The sequence below is a fragment of the Arabidopsis thaliana genome (assembly GCF_000001735.4).
Source record: "Arabidopsis thaliana chromosome 1 sequence".
Taxonomy (NCBI): Eukaryota; Viridiplantae; Streptophyta; class Magnoliopsida; order Brassicales; family Brassicaceae; genus Arabidopsis; species Arabidopsis thaliana.
The window spans coordinates 20,773,113-20,795,227 of NC_003070.9; the positions used below are offsets into that span (position 1 = coordinate 20,773,113).

The window sequence follows — 22,115 nt, forward strand, 5'->3', positions numbered from 1 at the left end:
GAATATTTATAGTCTGTGGATCGACCCACCAATCTGCGGGCTAAATCTGCTAAAATCTGCAATTCGTTTGAGCTGGTCTCACTGGCCCGCTATTTTACGGGTATGTAATATGGTGTCCAAGCTCACCTTGCTGTACTATATGAGCTAAGTCCGCGGACCGCAGCCAGCTTCATACCTCTAACATTAATTTGGATGACAACATTGTTTTGATAAAATAAGAAGAAGAAGACAAGATTATGACATCTATTGTTGAACATTAATATATGCTGATTTTTTAACGTGAATTTCATTACCATATTTGTATTTATTTTTGGTGAAAACAGTTGATTCTTCAAAAAAATAGAGGTGATTTTTTTTTGTTCTTTTAAGATCTATTTTTCCACAAAAAAGAGAAAAACAAAGATTGAATTTGATTTCAATACAAAGTATGATAAACTAAATAGTTTCACTGTAGAACAATAAACAAATCTTTAAAATTAATGTTTCAATACTTATCTAATTATTAATTTAGGGAACAAATTATATGTTATGACGATTATTTAAGGTGTATTAAATTTAACTACAGTATATAAAAAGGTAATTTGTGAGAATTTAGTCGTTAATCGTTCGAGTTTAAATCGATATAATTTATATTATTTAAAATTACAATTTATGCTGCCATAATCTTTACCAATCAATCATAAAGTTTCTCTAGTCAAAATCTTTACATTCAAGTCCACAGTCTAAGTCTCCTCAACCAAAAATCACAGTCATTACTAATCAAAATCAAATTTTATATTTAACATTTTCTAGATTAAACATCTCTAATTGTTAGAAATTAAATGAGTGAAAAAATATTTGAAAGTAAAATTTATTCAGAATTTATAATTAAGCTGATGATCAGTGCAAGTTGTTGTCTATCATCGACGATAAGGACTGAAAATAAAGGTTTTATGTCTACATGTCGACACCAAACTTAAAATACAGGCGTTCCATGATCCCATCGTACACATCTGAACCATCCGGCATCGCATTCATCGTCGGTTCATCATTCTGGTACATAAAACCCGAATTCTCGTAAACCGGTATATTCGGCAGCATAGAGATTCCGGTCATATAAACCTCTGTCAGATCAATTTCTGTAGCCAACGAAGAGAAAGGCCTCATCTCCTCAGGTGTGTAAGACGAAGGAGGAGGAGTAGGAGGAGTAGGAGTAGGAGGAGCCCTACCTAACCGACTGGTTCGATCATTCTGATTTTGAGGTATTGTTGCCCCTGCAGACCGGTTCCTTGAACTGGAATTGCTTCTACGTGCAGGTGGTGAAGGATGGTTGTGTATCCCATCGTATGTAGTCACAACCAACTTGATATTGTCTGCTCCTCTCTCCACATGTTTTTTCACTCTGCACTCGATGTTTGTGCACTTGAAGTAACTCCTGCATATTAACATATATACCACACAAAAAAACATATTAATGTGTAAGATGATTAAATCGTTAGGGAAAAGAGACTAACAACATTGCGAAATAATAACCTCGGATTAGGATTTCCTTTGACGACTTTCTGACCGTATTTTCTCCAGCGATAACCATCGTTAGGATTGTCTTCGTCGCTTTCCATCTGAAGTATGATCCTTTGTGTCTTGCTTGTTCTTGTGGCTCCAATCATGTTTGATACCTCATATCTCCTACAAGATTTTATATATGTATGGTTAACTTAAATAAGTTTTTGTGAAAAGATTATTGATTATGATATTATAAGTTTTGTTGGGACCTTCTCTTTGGAGGTGGAGGTTGAGGATCATCTAATGCAACATTGTCTTCATCTTTTTCTTCCTCTTCATCTTCATCTACATCTTGATCTTGGTCGTATTGGTCTTCGTCTTCGTCTTCGTATTGGAAGTCCTCGTCGTCATCATCTTTGTTTCCATCCTCGCTCTCACTGTCCTCAATGGAGATGATGTCGGTATGGGCATCGTCAACGAGTTCAGATTCAAAGGATGTGACTAAAGGAGTTCCAATTGGGTCAACATGAGGTTCATAAGATGGGATATAAAAGGACTCTTCCGTTGCAATATCATCAAAGACTGTTTCACATGTAAGAAAATTATGACAAAAAGATTTGGAAAATTGAAAATGGAAGCAAACTTGAGACACAAGCAACTCTATTTACCTTCTAGAGAAGGCAGATCAACATTGTACGGCTGATAAGGAAGATCGTTGTTGAACATCATCATCGCTGCATTGTCTTCACCGGAAGTTTCCACCATCTCTAGAGGTCCGTAATTGGTGGCTGAAGACGGAGGGATAATCTGTAACAAGAAGGTCACAAAGACTATTTTAGTTACGGTTTTAGAATTGAGGCCTAGAGATCCCTATGGCTTCAAACGTAAATTAAGAAAAGAAGGATTTGAAAATAATCATTTACATGGTATCAAAATTTTATTCAACCCATATACATTTCGATCATAAACAACATAAATTAATTAGTCCGGGACAACCATTTTTAAGTTGTAAACACAGATTTTTTTTATTTTGTTTTCGACAAAATTTGTAAACACAGATAGGAATGAAAAATATCAAACCTAAACAAAAGGAAATAATAGATTCTGTGTTTACCGATAGATATTATTACTTTTTTTCTCTTTTTTTTTCTTTGACAGCAATATTACTCTATATATGTTAAAACGAAATAGAATTATGATAACATACATGATCATATTCCCAAATATTGGTTCAATCACAGAGAGATTTTTACTATTTATCATATAAACTTTATATCATGTATATTATTAAACAATCATAAAGACAAAAGACATTAATACTTACCTGGGAAGAATCACTGACCATATTGGGAGTATGCAATAGTGCTGATGGACTGAATCCTGGAGAGATTGCAACGACAGGAGAATTAGGAACATTCGAGCTCCTGAAAAATGCATCCAAAGGACTCATGTTTTCTTCTGTATTGAGTGTTGGAAGATTGAATCCTACTCTTGCAGCCAGTCTCTCACGAAGACCAGATCTTTGTCCAGATTGATCAGTATGATCTCTTGGCAAGCTTTCTTGAGGGAAGATCTCACTGATTGGATTCAGACCATTGTCGGTTTGCTCCAGCATTGCCAATATCGTTCTTGGGCTAGGACTGGATGGTGGAGCCCAATACGACGTCATTTCGATGAAGTTTTCATCAAAATCACTCATTTTTGACAAATCCTTAGGATGTCAAGAAACAAAATCTAGTGTAAAAGTGATAATTTTGAGATTTAGAATCAAATGATTAGTAAATTATTGAAATAATGACATAATTAATAGATATAAGAGGATAAACCTTTTTCTTCAGAAAACGCTAGCAGCAAATGAAAGAAGAATACAGAGGGGATGTGTATTGCATAGGAGGAATATAGTGGGTCTTATATAGCAAAGTTTGTAACCATTTTAATTTGGTAACAATTTTATATGGTCAAACTTTCGTCATCCAATGTGTCAGCAATCCCTAAAGAGTTTTTTTAATCTCTATTTTCCAAATTTTGTTTAGGTTTCTACTTCGGTTCGGTTTAAGTAAAAAACCAAAGACTAATGAATATGAACCAAACTCGGTTTTGTTTTCAATTTTTCACATTTATGTATTTTGTATATATTAAGAGAAACAATATACAAACTTTTGTTGTAATTTTAATTTCTTAATTATGATTTAAAATCATTTAAACTTCAATGTGATTGGGTTTATCATCAATAAATTAAATTTGAATTATGAAAACACTGAATTCTATTGTACTGTGTACATAAAAAACTAAACCGAATAAGAAAAATAACCGTTTGTTGGAAGAAAGAAAAAGAAAAACCTCATTTATCATTAGTTATTTAATGTTTGGTTTTATAGAAATATTAGTGTATCCAGGACATTAATCCATTAATGTCTTTAATATAACGGAGTTAAACTAGATTGAGTATCATTGCGATCTTATGTTTATTAAATCAAACAATTAACAAAAATAAATGTTTTATGTATATTCCAATTAATTTTAGACCATATTTAAAAAATAACCATTTATCGTTACTTATTTACTTTTTGGATTTATATTAATGTCGTTATATATAGAACATTATTCTAACAAATGTTATATAACGGAGTTAACCTAGATTGAGTATCACCGTGATTGTATATCACTATGATCTTATATCACCGTGATGGTATAGTACCGTGATCGTATATCACCGTGATCATATATTTATTAAATCAAATAGTTAAAAAAAACTAACATATATATAGATTGTTCGTAAATTCTAAGAAATTTTAGACCATATGATTTGCATGAGAGTAATTACCTTTTCTAATCAAAAATTAGTAATCATTAATTGATATTGTAAAAAAATTTAAGTGTTTTAACCTCGATCTGACTCTACCAGTCCAACCAACTTTTAAATAAACTCGATCGTTTGACATTACTGTCATCGTATATGAAACATTATTCTAATAATTGTTATAAAAATACCGGAGTTAAACTAGATTGATTATCACCGAGATTTTATATTTGTCAAGATATATAGATGGTCCATCGAAAGGATTGGTGCTTCCAAAACCTTCGATGTCACCTCCTGAAAAAAGCTATCGCTTGGACGATGATGCTCCGTTTATATGCCCTTGTAGCAAATAGTTTGACCCTCAAGAAAGCATTCTTAAATGCTTGTTTTGCTTCTTTGAACCAGTTTATTTTCCCAAAATTCTGTCTAGTGAACAGCATGAATGGTCAAGACTTGTCGCTAATGCAAAGTTCTACCTCCCGGCTAATGGCTCCCTCTGCCTATTTGGTAGAGTTTGTAACCTTTGGGGTTATTATGGATGAGGTCAAGCAAGAAGCAGTGAAGATTGTAAGTGTTTGTCGATCTCTTATGTATTCTTTCTTTGATTTGTATCTTATCTATCTCTCGTTTAACCATCTTTTGATGATCTTTTTGGCATTTGTTTCTATTTTTTCTTTGCATTTTCGTTGTTCTGGATGTATTTTTTTGTTTTGTATTAAAAGTTGTGACTCTTTAATTTAATGAATATTAGATGTTTGCCCGAAAAAATATAGATGGTCCATATATTAACTATATTCTAAAACATTTTAGACAATACAATTTACTTGAGAATAATTATTCTCTTTAATCAAAAATTGACAATCCTTAATATTACTAGTCCAGTCCAGTCAACTTTAATAAGAAAATATTATTAAAATTAAAAAAATGCTGCTTAGTAAACTCTTACATTGAACAAGATAATAAGATTTTATCAATTTTGTGTTGACGTTACGGTTCCACCGATTTGATCTTCACCTTGGGTAAACCAAAACATTTCGGTTAATTTTGGTTCAGTTTATAAACTCATATATCTTTTGTAGTTAAAACAAATATGGATATAACATAAATATGACAAAAAAAATTTTGTTGACCAAGTAAAATGGAAAGTAAATATCAATTTTAGAAGCTTTTTTTTCTTTTCTTTAAATAGCCATAAACATATGTCTGTCAATGTATTGTCACTCTCCACTGTTAATCTCTTAAAACATTCACCCACAGAAAGAAACTAAATAAGTATGAGGATTTAGGAATAGATTCTTTTTCATTCACACCGATTTAGGTATATATATTTCAATTTCTTTGTTTCGAGTGTAATAATACCGTATTGGAAACTACATACATGAACAATATCATATTTTATAAGGGGGACTTAGACCTTAATGGATACAACTATAGTCCGTGAAATTTGTATAATCGGACCTTTGCGATGATACATCTCTGTGGGATAGTTTATATGCCTAGTTAAAGTAACATCCAATTATGTAAGTTTTCATAACAATTTTGTTTTGTTATTGTATGTTCATTATGTACATTTTGATTTTTTCTGTTATTTGTATTTTTTTGTAATTTTTATCAAAACTTCGAAAATGGTATAATATCTTCACATTTTACTCTTTTAAAAAACTATCATATTGTGTGAGCCAAAATTTTGTTTAAATTCATTGATTCTGCACGAGAAGCTATAGATTCAAATTTTGTTTACAATTTCAAGTTTTACCTATTCTACATCAAAATTAGCTAAACTTTTTAAATTACATGTAGGTAGGATCTATGGCAGGAGATGGTGGGGCACATGCCCCAGAATCTTGTGTTTGGGTGAGTCGGACGGACACTGAGCAATGTGGTCACCACATAAATGTACTCATCAACGGGCTTTTAATCTCGGCCCATAACATCCCGTTTAGCATTCGTTTTGTTTCGCACTTACTGAAATGTAAAATGTTTGTTCTTGAATTTTGGAGTTTAATTTTTTACTCAACGGGAATCGTCCTGTAACATGGCCACGCCACTTGATCCTTAAATAAAAAATCAAAATATTACAATCATTTAAAACGTTTACCATGACTAACAGAGAAATGTAATAGTTGAGAGTTGAGACTCATTTTTTGGTTTCGACTTTCTAAACTAACGGAAAACGAAACAAGATATCAAATTCTTTTAAACTAGCTATATCTCTAACAAAATTCTAAAAGAAATGTCATGATCGCATAATTTCTTTAATGGGAACTTACAAAAGCTTACAACGACGTATTTCTATTACCGTGTTTAACAAGTTACAAAACCCTCCAAGCCAAATCAGAAGCTTGACAGCTACAAGAACTCGTCAATTGTCTACCTCGTCTTCCCAATTCACTTGTCTTGCTCAAGCTTCGTTTGTTATATACACTGACACCAAAATTTGGAACATGTAACAAAGCATTCCCAATTCTCTCAATCACTCTTAAGGCTCCTTATCTCGCGATTCTTCGACCAACGGAGTTTCCTTGAGCGAAAACTCATCGAGACTTTCGTCTTCCTCTGTATCAGCCTTCATCTCTTTGAACATTGCCATCAGTTGAATCATTGTCGGCCGCTTAAACGGTCGATCATCCAAGCATTGAGACGCGATCTTCAAATAATGAAACAGCTCAACATCGCCTGATTTATCGGTTACAAGCTCCGGATCAAGAATCTCAGCTCCTCTTTTCTCTCTGTATAGCTGTTTCGCCCACCCTACAAGGTTATTATCTTCTCCAAACTCCCCTGGATCAATTGGTTTCTTACCAGACAGAAGCTCAAGAAGTATAACTCCGTAGCTGTAAACATCCCCTTTAGCTGTACACCGGAAACTCTGGTAATATTCCGGTGGAACGTAACCTGGTGTACCCGCGAGCGTGCTCACGCTCAGATGCGTGTCTAGAGCGCTGACCAGCCTCGCCATTCCGAAATCCGAAACACGTGCTTCGAAATCTTCGTCCAGAAGAACATTGCTTGATTTCATGTCTCTGTGGATAATGTGAGGAATGCAGCTATGGTGCAAAAACGCTAGCCCTCTTGCAGCTCCAATCGCGATCTTCTTCCTTGCGGCCCAATTCAGATATATTCCGCCTTTCTTCGATGATTTCTCGTGAAGAACGGTTTCTAAGCTTCCCCATTTCATGTATTCGTAGACAAGAAGCCTCTCTTCACCAACCTTGCAATATCCCAAAAGTGGAACAAGGTTTCTGTGTTTGATTTTTCCGATTGTTTCCATCTCAGCCATGAACTCTCTGTCGCCTTGTCCCGTGATTCGAATCAACTTCTTGATCGCTACAACAGATCCGTCTCTGAGTTGGGCCTTGTATACTTCTCCAAACCCACCAGACCCGACCATAGTCTCTGCGCTAAACCCGTTTGTAGCTTCAAGAAGATGAGCGAAAGTGAGTTTTCTCAGCGGTTTCTCGAATGTAGCAACGTTGATGCTAAGCGGTTCAGGAACGCTAGAGAGCTTCCAGCTGCAGCTTCCGGAAGTTGGAAGGCTCTCAATGTATTTCTCCCTCTTCTGTTCCTTCTTCTGAACTTTCCTCACCCTGTAAAGCGCCATGACTAGCATCACAAAGCACATGAAAGAAAACGCAATTCCAGCGATCACAGCGGTTGCAACAGTTTGCTTCTTGGCATGGATACGGGAGGTAATGGGCCGTCGAGGAGCTGAACCGCAGGGACGCAAAGGAACACCACAGAGGCCTGAGTTGTTTGCGTATCTCGAGACAGGGAACGTTGTAAGCTGACCTCCAAATGGGATTGGACCAGTAAGGTTGTTGTTAGAGACATCAAGATCACTGAGGAAAGAAAGCGACCCCAGCGACCCGGGTAAGTACCCTTGAAGATTGTTGTGAGATAGATCGAGAACACCAATCGCTTTCAATCCTCCAAAACTGTCCGGGATGGTTCCGGTTATCCGGTTATGTCCCAAATTCAAGACCTGGAGATAGCCCATGTTACCATAACCAGGAGGTATAAAACCTGAAACAGCATTATACGAGATGTCGAAATAGATCATGCTTCCATTTGCTGAGAATGTGTACATTGTCATGCCTGAGTATATCCGTGTCGCGGGACACGAATGAACCATTGGTAGCCGCTCTAATCGTTCAGCACGAATGCCTTCAAACTCTACTAACCCACCTGCACCTCTGCAGTCTGTTCCACCTTCGTTTCTCACAAACGCAAACTGTTTACCTGAAACGCTCCCAGGCATTACTAACCCGGCTTGGCTAGCTAGCTCACCCGGGAGGTCCCCGGTTAGATTGTTGCTGTTCAGATCAAGCCAGATCAGACTCTTGCAGTTCCCAAGCTGGCGAGGAACGTTCCCGGACAGAGAGTTATTCCCTAGCTGCAAGATTGCTAACTTGGAAAGATTACCAATCCCGCTCGGGATTTTCCCGGTGAGACGATTACTAGAAAGAGAGATCCAGATCATATTGGTGCATCTCGAGATCGACTCAGGGATTGAACCGGTTAAGAGATTGTTGTTGAGGATAAGAGTTTCCAAATTTCCTCCTTTAACACAAACACCTTCCGGGATCGTCCCAGTGAGATTGTTCGCCCACATAACCAAATCCGACAGATTCGGCAACATCCATATCTCTTTCGGAATCGGACCAGTAAGCTCATTGAAGCTAAGATCAATTGTCTTCAAGCTCTTGCATTTACCAAGCTCCATAGGAACTGTTCCTGAGAGGTAATTGTTAGCTATGAGAATCTTTTCAAGAACCGGCGAGCTTTGCAGAGAGCAGAAACCAGACGGTACATTTCCGGTGAAACCATTTGAGCTTAGATCAAGAACACGAAGATTTGAACAGTTTGTGAGAGAAATCGGAACAGAGCCTGAGATGTTGTTGTAAGCAACGTATAGATAAGTGATTCCGGTGATTTTACTCACGACCGTGTTTAAGAAATCTCCGGAGAGGTAGTTGTTTCCGAGGTTAAGATTCTGTAACCAGACGCAGGCGGTGAACTGTGAAGGAAGCTCGCCGGAGAAAGTGTTTCCGGATAGATCAAGAATCACTAGGGTTTTGCAGAGTAGAGAAAGCTCCGGTGGGATTTCGCCGGAGAGACGGTTATGAGCTAGAGAGAGCTGTTTCAGATTCTGGAAACTTCCCCAATACTCTCCGTTAGGGATTTTTCCGGCGAGATTGTTCCGAGAGATGTTTAATGTCTCGAGGAATTTGCAGTTTGGTAGAGTGATTGGGAATTTATCACCGGAGAGATTGTTCTGTGATAGACTGAAGAAGGTGAGATTCCCACAGATACCGAAACTGAGATCGGAGAAGTCGCCGGATAAGTTGTTGTGAGTTAGATCGAGATATTTCAACGACGCCGGAAAATCTGAAATAAAACTCTCCGGAATCTTATCTGATAAGATGTTGTAAGAGAGATCAACAGTCGTCAAGCTCTGTAAAGACGACGGAGCAAAACCTAATTTTCCGACGAGCTTGTTGTTGGAGATATTCACCGAAACCAGATTCGAACATTTTGAGAAAACGTAATCCACCATTGAATAGTCTGAAATAGAATTCGAAGACAAATCCAGAACTTGAAGATAACAATCAGAACCAGACGAATCTCCTCCAGAGGAGAAGTAATTTCCTTGCAAGTAAAGATTCTGGAGATTAGGCAACGCCGTGAGGTTAACTAGGTTTAGGGTTCCGGTGAGTCCACTGTTTCGGAGATCTAATCCGACGATTCGACCATCGTCAGAGCAAGAAACCCCTCGCCAAGAGCATGAACCACGACCCGACTCGTATTTCCAGTTACCAAGAACGTTATTAGGATCAGATTTTACAGAGTTTTGCTTGAACGCCAATAACAGAGCAGTTTCGTTGAAGTCATCGTTGATTAGGTGTTTTCCATGAATGCCCATCACAAGAGAAGTCGTAAAGAAACAGAGTATCAACACTAACAGCCATCTCTGCTTCATTTGGCACAGCAAGAGTTCGCTTAACTTCCTTTTAGAGGTTGAAAATCCAAGCTTTTAATTTCTTGAAAGAGTAAGAATCTTCTTTTACGGACATGAATGAAAAGAAGTTTATCTTCACTGTGCTCAACTCCTGAAAAAAAACAAAGAACCAAAAAAAAAAAACAGAGTAAGTTTTCAGAATAACAACAAAGAAACAATCTTTTTCAGTTTTTCTCGAAAAAGGTCGATCTAAATATAGAACCTTGTTCAAGAAGAAGAGTAGAAACTAAGTTTGACGGTGACGGAAGGAGAGAGACAGAGACACTGATGAGGAAGACAACAGAGGTTGTCTTTTAGATACTGTTTTTCTGCTCAAGTACGATGTTGCAGAGCTGGTCGGATTTAAAAAAAAAAAAACCAAAGTTAAAAAAAAAATTTGGCTCTTTCCTTTCCAAAATCAGATGGTTTAAAGATTCACTAGCAAGGAGATAAGTGCTTACATAGAGAGAAAACTTTTGCAAGCAAGACCATAACCCAGAAATGAGAAAGAGAACAGAAAAAGTGAATTTTTCCTGGAAAAAAACCAAGAGTTCTCCCGGAAAAAAAAAAGTTCTCTTTCTTAATCGTTGCGTAATTGAGGAGTATGGTTTATTAGTCTTTGTTTGGAAAGAAATATCAAAGGTCTCTCTAATTTGTAAAGCGAATTATTTCTTTATTTATTTACAATTTTCTCATTTGCGGGGAAATTACAAAAGCAATAGAGAACACATTTTTAAAAAACAAGAATAAAAAGGCAAGTGAGGTCACACACACAAAAAAAAAGGCAAGAAAAAAGGAAAAGCAGATAAATGAAGATATAAATCCTACAAAAAAGAAGAGAAAACATAATCATGATACTAAAGATTAATTTTCTCTTTATAATCTCTATCTAATAATCTTGCATTATTTTAATAAGAAAACTAAATGTTTCACTATTGAAGTTACTTGGGTTGATGATTTAGAATTCAATTTTACTGATTTACAAAAGTTATCTTAAATGTAATATTTTATCTACCAATTACTAATAATTAGTCACCTTCAAGTTAAATGATTTACTGATTTAGTAGTAACAAAACTGTGAGATACTTGAGATTTATTAACTTAAAATACAAACTCTAAATAATCTGCAAATATGTAGTACAACAGCTGTTTTTCTTTTTCATTTGCCCGTTGGTAATAAAATCCTAAATGGGACTTTTAGTCAAACACTTGGATTCGATTTATTTAACGTTTCTAATAAATTATTATCAACCTTTATCATACTTTTTGGGGTTAGATGAATTAACCGGCACGTATCGAGATTATAGGTCTCTTGTTCCCATATAAATAGTAACACCTAACCTATACAACTATACAAAGGAAATGAATATGATAAATTTGACGATTATTACGATAAAGGCCTACTTTTTTCCTTAGTTCTCGTATGTTTCTACGCATTTATGCAACTTTCTACCCTACAAGTACAAGGCACGAAGCACTAGCTTATTAAATTTAAAAGATATTTAACAAATATTGTTTTTAATTTACCTTTGGTCCTTCTCCTTTCCCTTTTGTATATTATGTGTGGCCTCGTGTTTTGTCTTTATTTATGTAGTTGCTGCTTAACTTTTTGCCAAAGTAGCATTTTATCCAACTTCTACATAAAACATATAGTAGCTCAAGTTTAGTCTATCAAGGTAGTAGTACACTTGAGAATTAACTAAGAGAAGCCTCTTAAAGATTGTTTACATTTTATAAACACTTACTTCGACTAGTTACAAGTTGAAGTGTTGAATAACTTTTTTTTTTAAAAAGAATCTATTCTAAATGCCAAATTTCTGGGGTATAATAAACTATGTATATAGATGATAGATGAGACCTTATTTACTCTTCCATAGCACATATATCAACATGTAATAAACCAAATACAAGTGTAATACATAAACAGAAAATAGAACATTAATTCCAAAAATCTGTGACATTCACATGAAAAAATGAGCTAAATAGATTAAGAGAAAAACAAACAAAATTTTCTCGAAGTGTTAACACATAACATAGTTTATACACATAGGAAACATAAAAAAATAGAATATGATTCTAAAACATTTAGCCTGTGTAATGTTCGATGTAAATGACAAATTTTGAATTAGAATATAGTGAGGACCACAAACGGATCTAGGAAATCAATTTAATAATATTAGGTTAGATAAAAAGAGAATTAAAATAAGAAGGGTTTTTATGAAAAGCAGGAGACGGTTTTCGACGCGCGTGGGCCGTAGGGTTGGGCCGGGTACCGGTTTTGTCAGTATTCTCTTCCGCACGAGCGGATATTTTGTGACCTCTTTCTACTCTATAAAGATTCTCCTCATGCCCACTAAATATTTTTATGTATAGTGTCATTATGAAATGATTCAGTGACTAAATATAAAGTATAATACTTTGAAAGAAAAAAGTTTGCAGTCTCATAATTTTATTAAGAATCGGATTGGTAACAAAAATTTTAACGTCCAGAGAGAAGATAACAATACATACGTAGTTTAAAACTATTCAAAGCAACGGGTAAAAAAAATTAACGTGTAGAGAGAAGATAACCATGCACATAGTAAAGTTTTTGTGATTAGTTACAGCGAAAACTGTAAACTCTATATCGTAGCGATACAAAGTTACCAATTCCACTCTAAAAATAAAAGGATTTTGTAGCTAAAACAATCATAAATCTTTGACTCTTCTTCTTTCTTTTACTACTCAAATTTGATTAAAGAGTTATTAAACTTAAATGATTGACAAAAAAAAGAGAGTTATTAAAGTGAAATTTCATTATAAGTTTTCACATAAATCATATTTCAAAAATTCCAATTTTCGTTACACATCATTAATCAGGATGTAATTGGTTCTTTTGTTCTATAATGAATGGTGGATGATGACTTCAGTCTTCATGAAAACGACTATTTTTTTAGTGATGACCCATATCCTAATCAACCCAGTATTATTCCTCTTATTTGTCTAAATTACAATCATTTTTTTACATGTATATATTTATTTTTTTCCTTTTAGTAATCCATAACTTGTAAAAGAAGAAACAAAAAAAGAGGCAGAAAAAGACATTTTAATGGTCCAACGTATCATTATTAATATTAGGTAAACTAAAATTGAGGAATAGTTCATGCATGTCTCTCGACACCTTTCAAGCTTTTATATACAAAATTCACATATCGAAAATGATTTATCGGGGATTTACCATTTGAATGTTAACATTGATTTTCTACTTTAATTACGCTTTTCTAGTTGATATATCGAAAATGGTTACGCTTATATATATTTTGATAATTTTGTTTGACATTAAGGACCGACCTAATAATGAAGAAAAAGCTAAGCAATTCATAGTATATGACCAACAAAATTCAATCACATTCCAATCAATTAGTCAACTGTTTATTAATTTTGCCCCTTTTTTCTTAACAAGTTAACTGTAAAAGCCTCTTTTCAGTGCAAATCATGGGTCCATCTTCAGTCATTACGCTATCTTTGTGGATCTTCTGTATATGATTTACTCATCAACATGAACATTTTCAAGATTTGGTTCCCAACTTTATTTTAACAGTTGTACATCACATTCATGCAAAAGAAAATAATTTTATAAAAAAAATTCAAACATGCACGCTATCATTAAACTAGTGTAAAAGGTGGATAAAGCTATACAAACATGAATTTAGAATATTGTCGATTCTGAACATAGTAAATAGAGATTGGCCAACAAATGTACAGTATCAATTTCACTAGATTTCTTTTGATTATATGAGATGAGTCTGTTACTTTGGTGAGAAGCAATATTTTCAAAACTAATAGAGGTATATATTAATATTATTTTTACGATCTTGTTTGCCTCGTTCTAATCAATTTGACCTCAAAAATTTAAAAGAAGAAAAATATAAAAAAAAAGCTATACCAAAATGGGCACAAACCCAATCAATGCCCATTTGTACCAACCTCTTTGTCTTTTCTCCGGTCGTTGATCGATCTCCTACGACTCATTTCATCTCTGCGTTACAAAAACAAAGAGAACCAAAAAATTTAACTTTGGTTTTGGTCATATTTTAGATTTCTAGTGTTTAGTAAAAGAGATATTTTTACCTGAGAAAAGTCCAAATGGAATCGTAATGAAGGAGGCCAAGCAGTTTCCTTCGTTTCCCTTTGTGAATTACTTCACCTCGTTTTACAACAGGTAATTGCTTTACACCTCTAGCCTCCATCAACTCCTTGGCTACACCAACTGTGGCGTCTGGATAACAAGTAAGTAAACCGCGTTCTTGGCCTCGATAGCTTATTTTCTTAGTACATACAGAAGAAACCGGACATGTATTCTCCTGCAAGAGACGAAGACTTAAACTCGGTTCAACTAAATGCGATGAGACTGAGGGAGTTTGTTTTGTTTCACTACTCACATCTAAGATTGTAGAGGCGTTATTGGACAAGTATCTTCTTATGTCACCGTGTGTTAGGATTCCAGCTAGAAAATCATCGTCATCGACCACCATAATGCAGTTTTGGTGGCTCTCTTTAAGGATGTTTCTTGCTTCTCTTAGAGTTGTTCCTGAAGAAACTTTCACATAGTTCTTTGACATAACCCGCATAACTTTTAAGTCTTCCAGAATAGTCTCTTCATCCAAAAAGGAATTATGGTCAGGGTTCTCTATGACGGTAAGCTCAAGGGAGTCAGCATTATCCGTATGTCTCCAGACTCCTTCGGTTTTACGTTCGGAAGGTGAAAGAGAAGAGTATCCTCTTCCTGTGCTACGACCTTCAGATGAATCACTCTCTTTGCCTTGGTTTGCCACAGAGGGAACCCATATTGCTAAACCAACTGCTCCCTGTTCATAGATATCGACAGAGAGATAATATCAATAACAGCTTAATCAAAATATGAACCAGAATATAGAATGTTAAATGGAAAAGGAATGTTTTTATCTACGTACAAACTAGCCCTGGACCTCTGGTTATAAACATAGTATTACAACGACATGGTCAGTGGTACATTTCATAGTGTCAACAAGGGCTTTACTGATCAATTAGTTAAACAGGCAAATTCGGGAATATGTTATGAATCCGCCTCTATTAAGTGAGTTTATACAATAAGCATCACTGAAACAGAACGGGAAAGAGAATATTTACCATGAGGGGAAGCAAAATTCTATAATCTTTCGTTAGCTCGAACAGCAGTAATACTGATGTTAAGGGAACAGAGCACATTGAAGCTAGTGTCGCTGCCATTCCAACCTGCATCACATAAAACGATGGCATCTTAATGTGTCAGATTTCACAACAATCAAATTGGACAGTACTAAAATTTAATTTAAGAAAACTGCACTGAAGCAAGGGCCTGCGTCAAAGGGAATACAATACCAGAGCATAAGCTTGTGGTTGAGCAACAGCAGCATTACCAGGAATAGCTCTGTTAATAATCTCAGCAGCCGAACCCCCAAATACAGCACCAACAGCAGCACCAATCATCAAACTTGGTGCATATAGACCACCTACAAGCCCAGAGCCTTTGCAAAGAGCTGTAGCCACAACTTTTGCAGCGGCTAACTGAGCTAATAACCAGATTCCAGGAGCTGAAGCACTTTTTCCAGTATGCAGGATTTCCTCAACATTTGTAAACCCCCAATACAAAATTCCAGGGTACTTGAGAGCAATAATTCCAGCTCCTAAACCACCTAGTGCAGGGCACACGATAGCAGGAAGACCAAATTTGTCTTTGATGAAATCGAATGACTTGGTAAACCACGTGACGAGCCGAGAAAAAACAACACTGACAGCACCGCAAAGCATGCCTAGTATCAGGTACAGAGGGAGCTCTGGAGACAAGTAAAAAATATGTTTGGAAACTTATACACAAATACTCGATGAAGCAAATAAATATTGGCATTCATTATCTAAAGATACCAAGATTTTTTATGATATATCACATTATCACCTATCCATCAGGACACTAAATCATAAGCTACAAAAAAACGCAAACCACAAGACTAACTGGAAGGTTTGCAATATAGATTAACAGTGAAAGAAACATACCTGCAGCAGACTTCAGGTCGTATGAGGGAACTGTGAAAGCTGATTGAGTCCCAAGCAGAGCATTTGACACAGTCGATGATATAACAGAGGCCAATATTATCATTGCAGTGGTAAATGGAGGCGAGTTCTCGGCACGTAAAGGTCTTAAAACAGTTTCAATAGCAAAGAAACAACCCGCCACTGCTGCATTGAAACCTGTAACGAGAAATAAAGATGACTATCTCAATGCTCTCACCTTTAGTAAGAAACACCACTACCCAAGAATCATATTTCAAAATGGCCATAAGTAAACTATTTTTCAGTAATTACTCCCGCAAGATGCTTTGTCTAGATCTACACACCTATGATCCACATACACATTTCTAGGCTATATAGTACATAGACGATTGTGAGACCAAGAGAGTGAGCGAGAAGAACGAGGGGCAATAAATGTTGCATAGGCCAACATACCAGGTCCCTAATATGGACATTTCTTGATCAAATTCACCAGGTAAAAGCTGATCTTAAGGAGCTATGTTTTCATTGACAATCCAATAACACATAAATATCAACTCAGAAGATGCATAAACTGTTGAAGAGAGCGAGGGTGTAGATTATACCAGATGCAATCCCAGAAGCCGCACCAGCTGCGGTGAGAGCTATTCTTCTTTCTCTGTTGTTTTCCATCATGAGTGCAAAACCGTTGGCACATGATTTTCCAATGTCAACGCTAGGTCCCTCAGGACCCAGTGAACATCCTGTACCAAGGGTCACAGCAGCTTGGATGGCCTTTATCACTGGATAAATACCAGCAAGAAAATCTAGTCCTTGTCTTTGAGAAGAATTAGATTGCCTTATTTGGTCTAAGATCTCAAGCAAACCGTGCATCATTCCTACTATAACACCTCCAGTGACCGGAATTAGAAGAATCCGATGCCAAGTATCAGCTAGTCTCTGTAGACGAAGCCATGCAGCACCTTCGTTGGGAGTACCAGCCCATGCCCACTCATGAATGACATGAACCTAAGACAAAAATACTACTCTATAGAATCAGCACTCAATTTGTAAATCAATCGAATCAATATACATCGAGATCTGATGTATGACCGTACCCCTTTATTGAAGCCGGCGACACAAATTCCAGCGGCAACACCAATAAGACAGCCAATGAGAAGCAGAGCCCACTCAGGTGGAGCACTATCTCCGAGAACTTCTTCATCAAACCCGTACTCGTCATTTCGATCATCAACGCTATGTAAATTACTGATACCACCACCATCTTCTTCTCCAGCAGCCGAAAACGCTGAAGAAGAAGAAGGATTATGGCGCTCTCTATCGACTCTGATATTCTCCATCCGTTTAAAACTTAAACGACGACCGGAAAGAGAAAATCTCCGATCTATATGCTTGAACAGATCCCTAACTCCTCCAGCTCCACTTCTGATAGCCGGAGACTGAGATTCAACATCTAGATCACCCTCTCCTCCGCCAATGCCGACTTCATCTCCGTCGGTGGATCGTAACAGATGTCTGTCTTCGTTATACTCTCCGGCTCCTCCCGATGACATAACTGATTTCAATTGGCTCTTTTACCAACAAACCATCCCTTCGCCGTGATATTTCACTACTGCATCAATTTAAGTCTCCCCGGGATGAAATCTAAATCTACGCCGCAGAGATTCGTCGCCGGTGTTGTTCAGATTTGATCGGATTCAGATTCCGAGTTTTTTTTTTACTAAAGTCGATAACGAAACACGCGCCGGAGTCGTAAAGAGAACCTTTAGTGTCAACTAGAAGATTCAAGCGAAGCCACCATTTATGGGCCTTTATTGGGCTGGTTTATTTTTGTAACAATTATATAAAAGGTACGTTCGATTCTGCACAACAAGTCGATATGTCCGAGTGGTTAAGGAGACAGACTTGAAATCTGTTGGGCTTCGCCCGCGCAGGTTCGAACCCTGCTGTCGACGATGCGTTTTCCTTTTTTTGGTTGGTTATTTCAATTTCTGAAAATTAGTCTTCGATGTTCGGTTATCCGATCGGTTTCAGTTCTATAGTGTTCATTCGGGTATCTTGAAGTTTTGGTTCCAGTTCATTCGGATTTAAATTTTAGTATCTATTCGGTAAATTTTGTTTTTTTGGATATTGTTCGGTTATTTTCAAGTATTTTTATAGATTTTTAAGTATCTATTCAGTGAATTCGGATTTAAAATTTAGTATCCATTCGTTTGGTTCTGATTGGTTCTTTTCACTTCGGTTCAATACATTTGGTTCGGTTAAAATGGCTAATACACAACAGCCTACTAAAACATGTTAAGGAACATGAGGTAGGCAAAAAAAAAAATCCGTTTAATCGATATCACAAAAAAGCCTTATGAAACAAACTAAAAAAAACTAAGATCTTCTATATTTTTTCAACTTTGAAATAAGATGAACATAATGCCCTTTCTCTACCATGTCCTTCACTACTTCATGAGCCTCTAAAACCTTCCCCGCGTTTTTTAGATTGTTCACCAGTGTACTATACACTACAAAATTAGGGTTACACCCTCTTGACTCCATTTCCTTGAGCAACGCGCACGCCTCTTTGAATTTCCCCGCCATACAAAACCCGCGGATCATCGAATTGTATGTGAAAACATTCGGGAGTTGCCCCTTTTCTGTCATTTCTTTGAACATTTCTTCGGCTTTCTCGAGCTCCCCACCTGATATATATCCTGTGATCATAACAGTGTAGCAAACAACATCTGGCGTGCATCCAACTTTCACCGTTTCGTCCATAAAGTATTTGCAAGCTTCTAACTTCCCAGCTCGGCTCAGCCCGTCTATCAGAGTAGTGAAATGGATGACACCGGGCTCAACTCCTACTTCCCTCATATGATTCAGAAGGTTAAGAGCAGCGAGAGGCTTGTTTCCTGTTGCTAGATGATGGAGGAGGATGTTGTATGTATACAAATCAGGAGAAAACCCGTCTTTAACCATTTCATCTAGCAATCTATAAAGCCGATCTGTTTTCCCTAACCTAAAGTTTGCAAACATTACAATGTTGTAAGTCAGAACATCTGGCGTAAACCCGTCTTCTAACATCTGCTCGTAAACCCAATCAATCAGCTTGTACTGTTTCACCCCTAGCAAAGAATGCAAAATGGCATTGTAAGAGTGTTTATAAGGTCGGTAATTGAAAGTTTTCGACTTGATGAACTGCTCAACAACATCTCTAGCAAGGCCTGCTTCCCCGCAAGTACATATCAATAGATTAAACGTGCATGCTGTTGTTGGATAACCGTCTTTGATCATCTCATCAATTAGCCTGCACATGGCTTTATACTCACCACATTCAGCAAATATCTTCATAAGTAAATGATAACAATTCGCAGTGTGCCTGAAATTCTCTTGTCCACCACACCACACAAAGAACTTGTAAGCGAGCTTAGCACACCTTGTTTTATTATCAAAGCTCAGAGTTCTTAAGATCCCAACAAGAACCTCTCTCACTAATAGCCCTGAGATTGAAACATTCAATTCATCTAAAGCTGATTTCGTATTGAAACCGGGACAATCTTGCTGTAACGTATCGAGAACCCGAGACGCACTGAGTTTAGTACTCTCCATAAACCTTTTTCTAACAGAGATTTTCTCACCATTTTCCTCCTGGTCAAACTCACAATCCATCTCCGAAGATTCCCAAGTTATCTTCAAGGGCTCTTCGGTCCCGTTATCGGTTACATCACCACCGATGCTACCATTGCAAAATTTCCTCGATGTGAAGAGAAAGCGAGAAGCTTTACGAACCGCAACACTAGTGCTATAATGAATTACAGAGTTCATATTTGAGCTTAATCCAAAATAGATTTTTCTTCATCATCTCTGGAACTTAAAGGAACTAAGCAGACCCGAGAACTCTAAATTCAAAGACGAAAATCTCACCTCCGAGAGCCTCGGATTCGCAAAACCGCAAAAACCCATCAAACTATTGGCAATTAAGCAAATTGGAATCTAGATTTCTACAGATTCCATCTGAAATCGAAGATTACCTTGACGAAGAAGACGAGTTCAAGGGGTATAATGGTAAAATAACTGAACCTGGATCCCAGGTTCTACTCAGACGTCTCTGCCGCTGCTCTCTGCTTTTGAGAACTACCGAGAAGAGAATCGCTGAACCGAATCCACATTTTGAAGAGGATCCGACCCGACTTTTATGGGCCCTAAAATAAAACTGGCCCATCCCAAAACGTTAATCAACGTGGGAACCACTTTTTGTTTTGCTATATACCTATACCTTCAAAACTTTTAATTTCGGTTAAACTAGTTGACTAGAGAACTCAAAAGTGGTGTCCGGTGATCGGCGATGTTAGCACCGGGGGAGAGTGTTCTGATCCCGGCGGAGGAGATAAGTCTCTCCGCTGGTGATGTTATCTCCTTGTCGGTGCACAATCTAATAGCTTCTGTTTCTAGCTACCGTCCATGGTGGTCAGAATTTCTAGCATTCGGTTCCATCGACCGTCCAAGCTCTTTCTCCCCCGCTGTTTCGCGCGTTAAACTTAACCTTCACCACTTTGCGGTTAACTACGTACTTTTAACCGCTGCTTCCATCACACTCTTCTTGATCGGTGATCCGATGGCTCTTGTCACGGTTGCATCCTTTGTAGCCATGTGGCTACTCCTATATTTCTATAGAGACCATCCGTTGGTCTTGTACGGTCGACATATTAGCGACCGTGTTATCGTCTTTGGGTTGATTCTTGGCTCGCTTTGGGCATTGTGGTTCATTAATAGCCTCCAATGCCTGATTCTTGGCGTCGTTACAAGTGTCTTGCTTTGTTTGGTCCACGCAATCATACGGAATTCAGACGACCTCTTTGTACAAGAGAAAGATGTTGTTGTTCCTTCCAATTTCCTTCATTGGAGCTGACGATATGTCATATGCAATTATGTGATTACCTTTAAAATTCACGCACGCATTGTCATATTTGAATGTGGCCATGTGGGTTACGAAATGGTATCAGTATATTTTACATGTCCGGTCAAGCTTGCATATTTATTACTAGTTATTATCATTTCTGATATGCCCAGTTTTTTTCTAATCGTCTATTATCTTGAGAAAAATTTATGACCCTCCCTGTACACCAAAAATTTGAAATCAATACAATTTTTTTTAAAAGAAAATTATATACAAGAATAACCATAAGAATTGTTCTAAAACTACCTACCTTCACATTGTATCAACTTAATAGGGACATTATCTTTGTTATCGTACTCTCATCTCCGCTAGAGCCTTTCATAATTGCTCCTCTTGTCTTGTGGAAGCAATTAATGGATGGTACATTGGTACTCAAATATTCTTTTGTGAAATTTACTAACAAAGTAAAAGTTTCTTAGTCTAAATCTTTTAATTGATTATTTGTAGAGAAAAAAAAAATATGACCACAAAAGATTATGTCCAAAAATATTGTAATATTTGACCTATTCCAATTTTAATTTGTTTTAAAATCATTTCCCAAAAATTTCACTACAATTTTTTTTCTAAGAAAATTCTTACATGATGTATCTAAAAATCGATAACGGCTAATTTATTTTAGGGAAAATTGGATAAAAAAATAAATAATTGAAATATTGTCCATCTAACGCATGCAATATCATTGATAATTTTTATTCAAATACGAAAGCGACGAAGCACTCACTTTACTTAGGATCCTTTACTTAATATCATAATATAAATAAAATCTTATCTACTGACTACATTTAAAGGAAAAACCTTATCTAAAACTGCTACAATTCATAGAATGAGACTTTGAAAAACTTTCT

At 36.6% G+C, this 22,115-nt stretch overlaps 5 protein-coding genes, 1 non-coding gene and 1 pseudogene across 9 annotated transcripts; 3 read left to right on the top strand and 4 right to left on the bottom strand.

The window, feature by feature from the left end:
* Positions 1-933: 933 nt before the first annotated feature.
* On the bottom strand, positions 934-3,182 carry WRKY10 (WRKY DNA-binding protein 10). The gene is made up of 5 exons (NM_104436.2): positions 2,807-3,182; positions 2,151-2,289; positions 1,752-2,064; positions 1,513-1,665; positions 934-1,414 (listed from the first exon to the last, which is right to left on the bottom strand). Exons 1-5 carry the CDS (start codon positions 3,179-3,181, stop codon positions 937-939), a joined length of 1,458 nt encoding a protein of 485 aa, NP_175956.1. The 5' UTR covers position 3,182; the 3' UTR covers positions 934-936.
* A 1,432-nt stretch (positions 3,183-4,614) lies between these two features.
* Positions 4,615-5,018, top strand: AT1G55604 (annotated as a pseudogene). The gene has a single exon.
* Positions 5,019-6,380: 1,362 nt separating this feature from the next.
* Positions 6,381-10,905, bottom strand: BRL1 (BRI1 like). Of its 2 annotated transcripts, NM_104437.3 has the most exons (3): positions 10,742-10,905; positions 10,504-10,633; positions 6,381-10,392 (listed from the first exon to the last, which is right to left on the bottom strand). In NM_104437.3, exon 3 carries the CDS (start codon positions 10,260-10,262, stop codon positions 6,762-6,764), a length of 3,501 nt encoding a protein of 1,166 aa, NP_175957.1. In that variant the 5' UTR covers positions 10,263-10,392; positions 10,504-10,633; positions 10,742-10,905; the 3' UTR covers positions 6,381-6,761. The 2 variants fall into 2 exon arrangements, with proteins under 2 accessions (NP_175957.1, NP_001117501.1); NM_001124029.2 differs by having other exon boundaries at positions 10,504-10,905.
* Positions 10,906-13,961: 3,056 nt separating this feature from the next.
* CLC-F (chloride channel F) lies at positions 13,962-18,096 on the bottom strand. 2 transcript variants are annotated; one of them, NM_104438.4, is made up of 8 exons: positions 17,423-18,096; positions 16,931-17,333; positions 16,332-16,526; positions 15,660-16,114; positions 15,429-15,533; positions 14,702-15,127; positions 14,391-14,623; positions 13,962-14,298 (listed from the first exon to the last, which is right to left on the bottom strand). In NM_104438.4, exons 1-8 carry the CDS (start codon positions 17,876-17,878, stop codon positions 14,226-14,228), a joined length of 2,346 nt encoding a protein of 781 aa, NP_564698.1. In that variant the 5' UTR covers positions 17,879-18,096; the 3' UTR covers positions 13,962-14,225. The 2 variants fall into 2 exon arrangements, with proteins under 2 accessions (NP_564698.1, NP_849813.1); NM_179482.3 differs by having other exon boundaries at positions 14,008-14,298; positions 16,931-17,347; positions 17,423-18,082.
* A 102-nt stretch (positions 18,097-18,198) lies between these two features.
* On the top strand, positions 18,199-18,280 carry AT1G55625. The gene has a single exon. It is a non-coding gene; the product is annotated as a tRNA-Ser (tRNA).
* Positions 18,281-18,522: 242 nt separating this feature from the next.
* AT1G55630 (Pentatricopeptide repeat (PPR) superfamily protein) lies at positions 18,523-20,469 on the bottom strand. Its single transcript, NM_104439.4, has one exon. It carries the CDS (start codon positions 20,136-20,138, stop codon positions 18,705-18,707), a length of 1,434 nt encoding a protein of 477 aa, NP_175959.1. The 5' UTR covers positions 20,139-20,469; the 3' UTR covers positions 18,523-18,704.
* Positions 20,470-20,607: 138 nt separating this feature from the next.
* On the top strand, positions 20,608-21,465 carry PRA1.G1 (prenylated RAB acceptor 1.G1). The gene has a single exon (NM_104440.2). It carries the CDS (start codon positions 20,659-20,661, stop codon positions 21,220-21,222), a length of 564 nt encoding a protein of 187 aa, NP_175960.1. The 5' UTR covers positions 20,608-20,658; the 3' UTR covers positions 21,223-21,465.
* Positions 21,466-22,115: the final 650 nt, after the last annotated feature.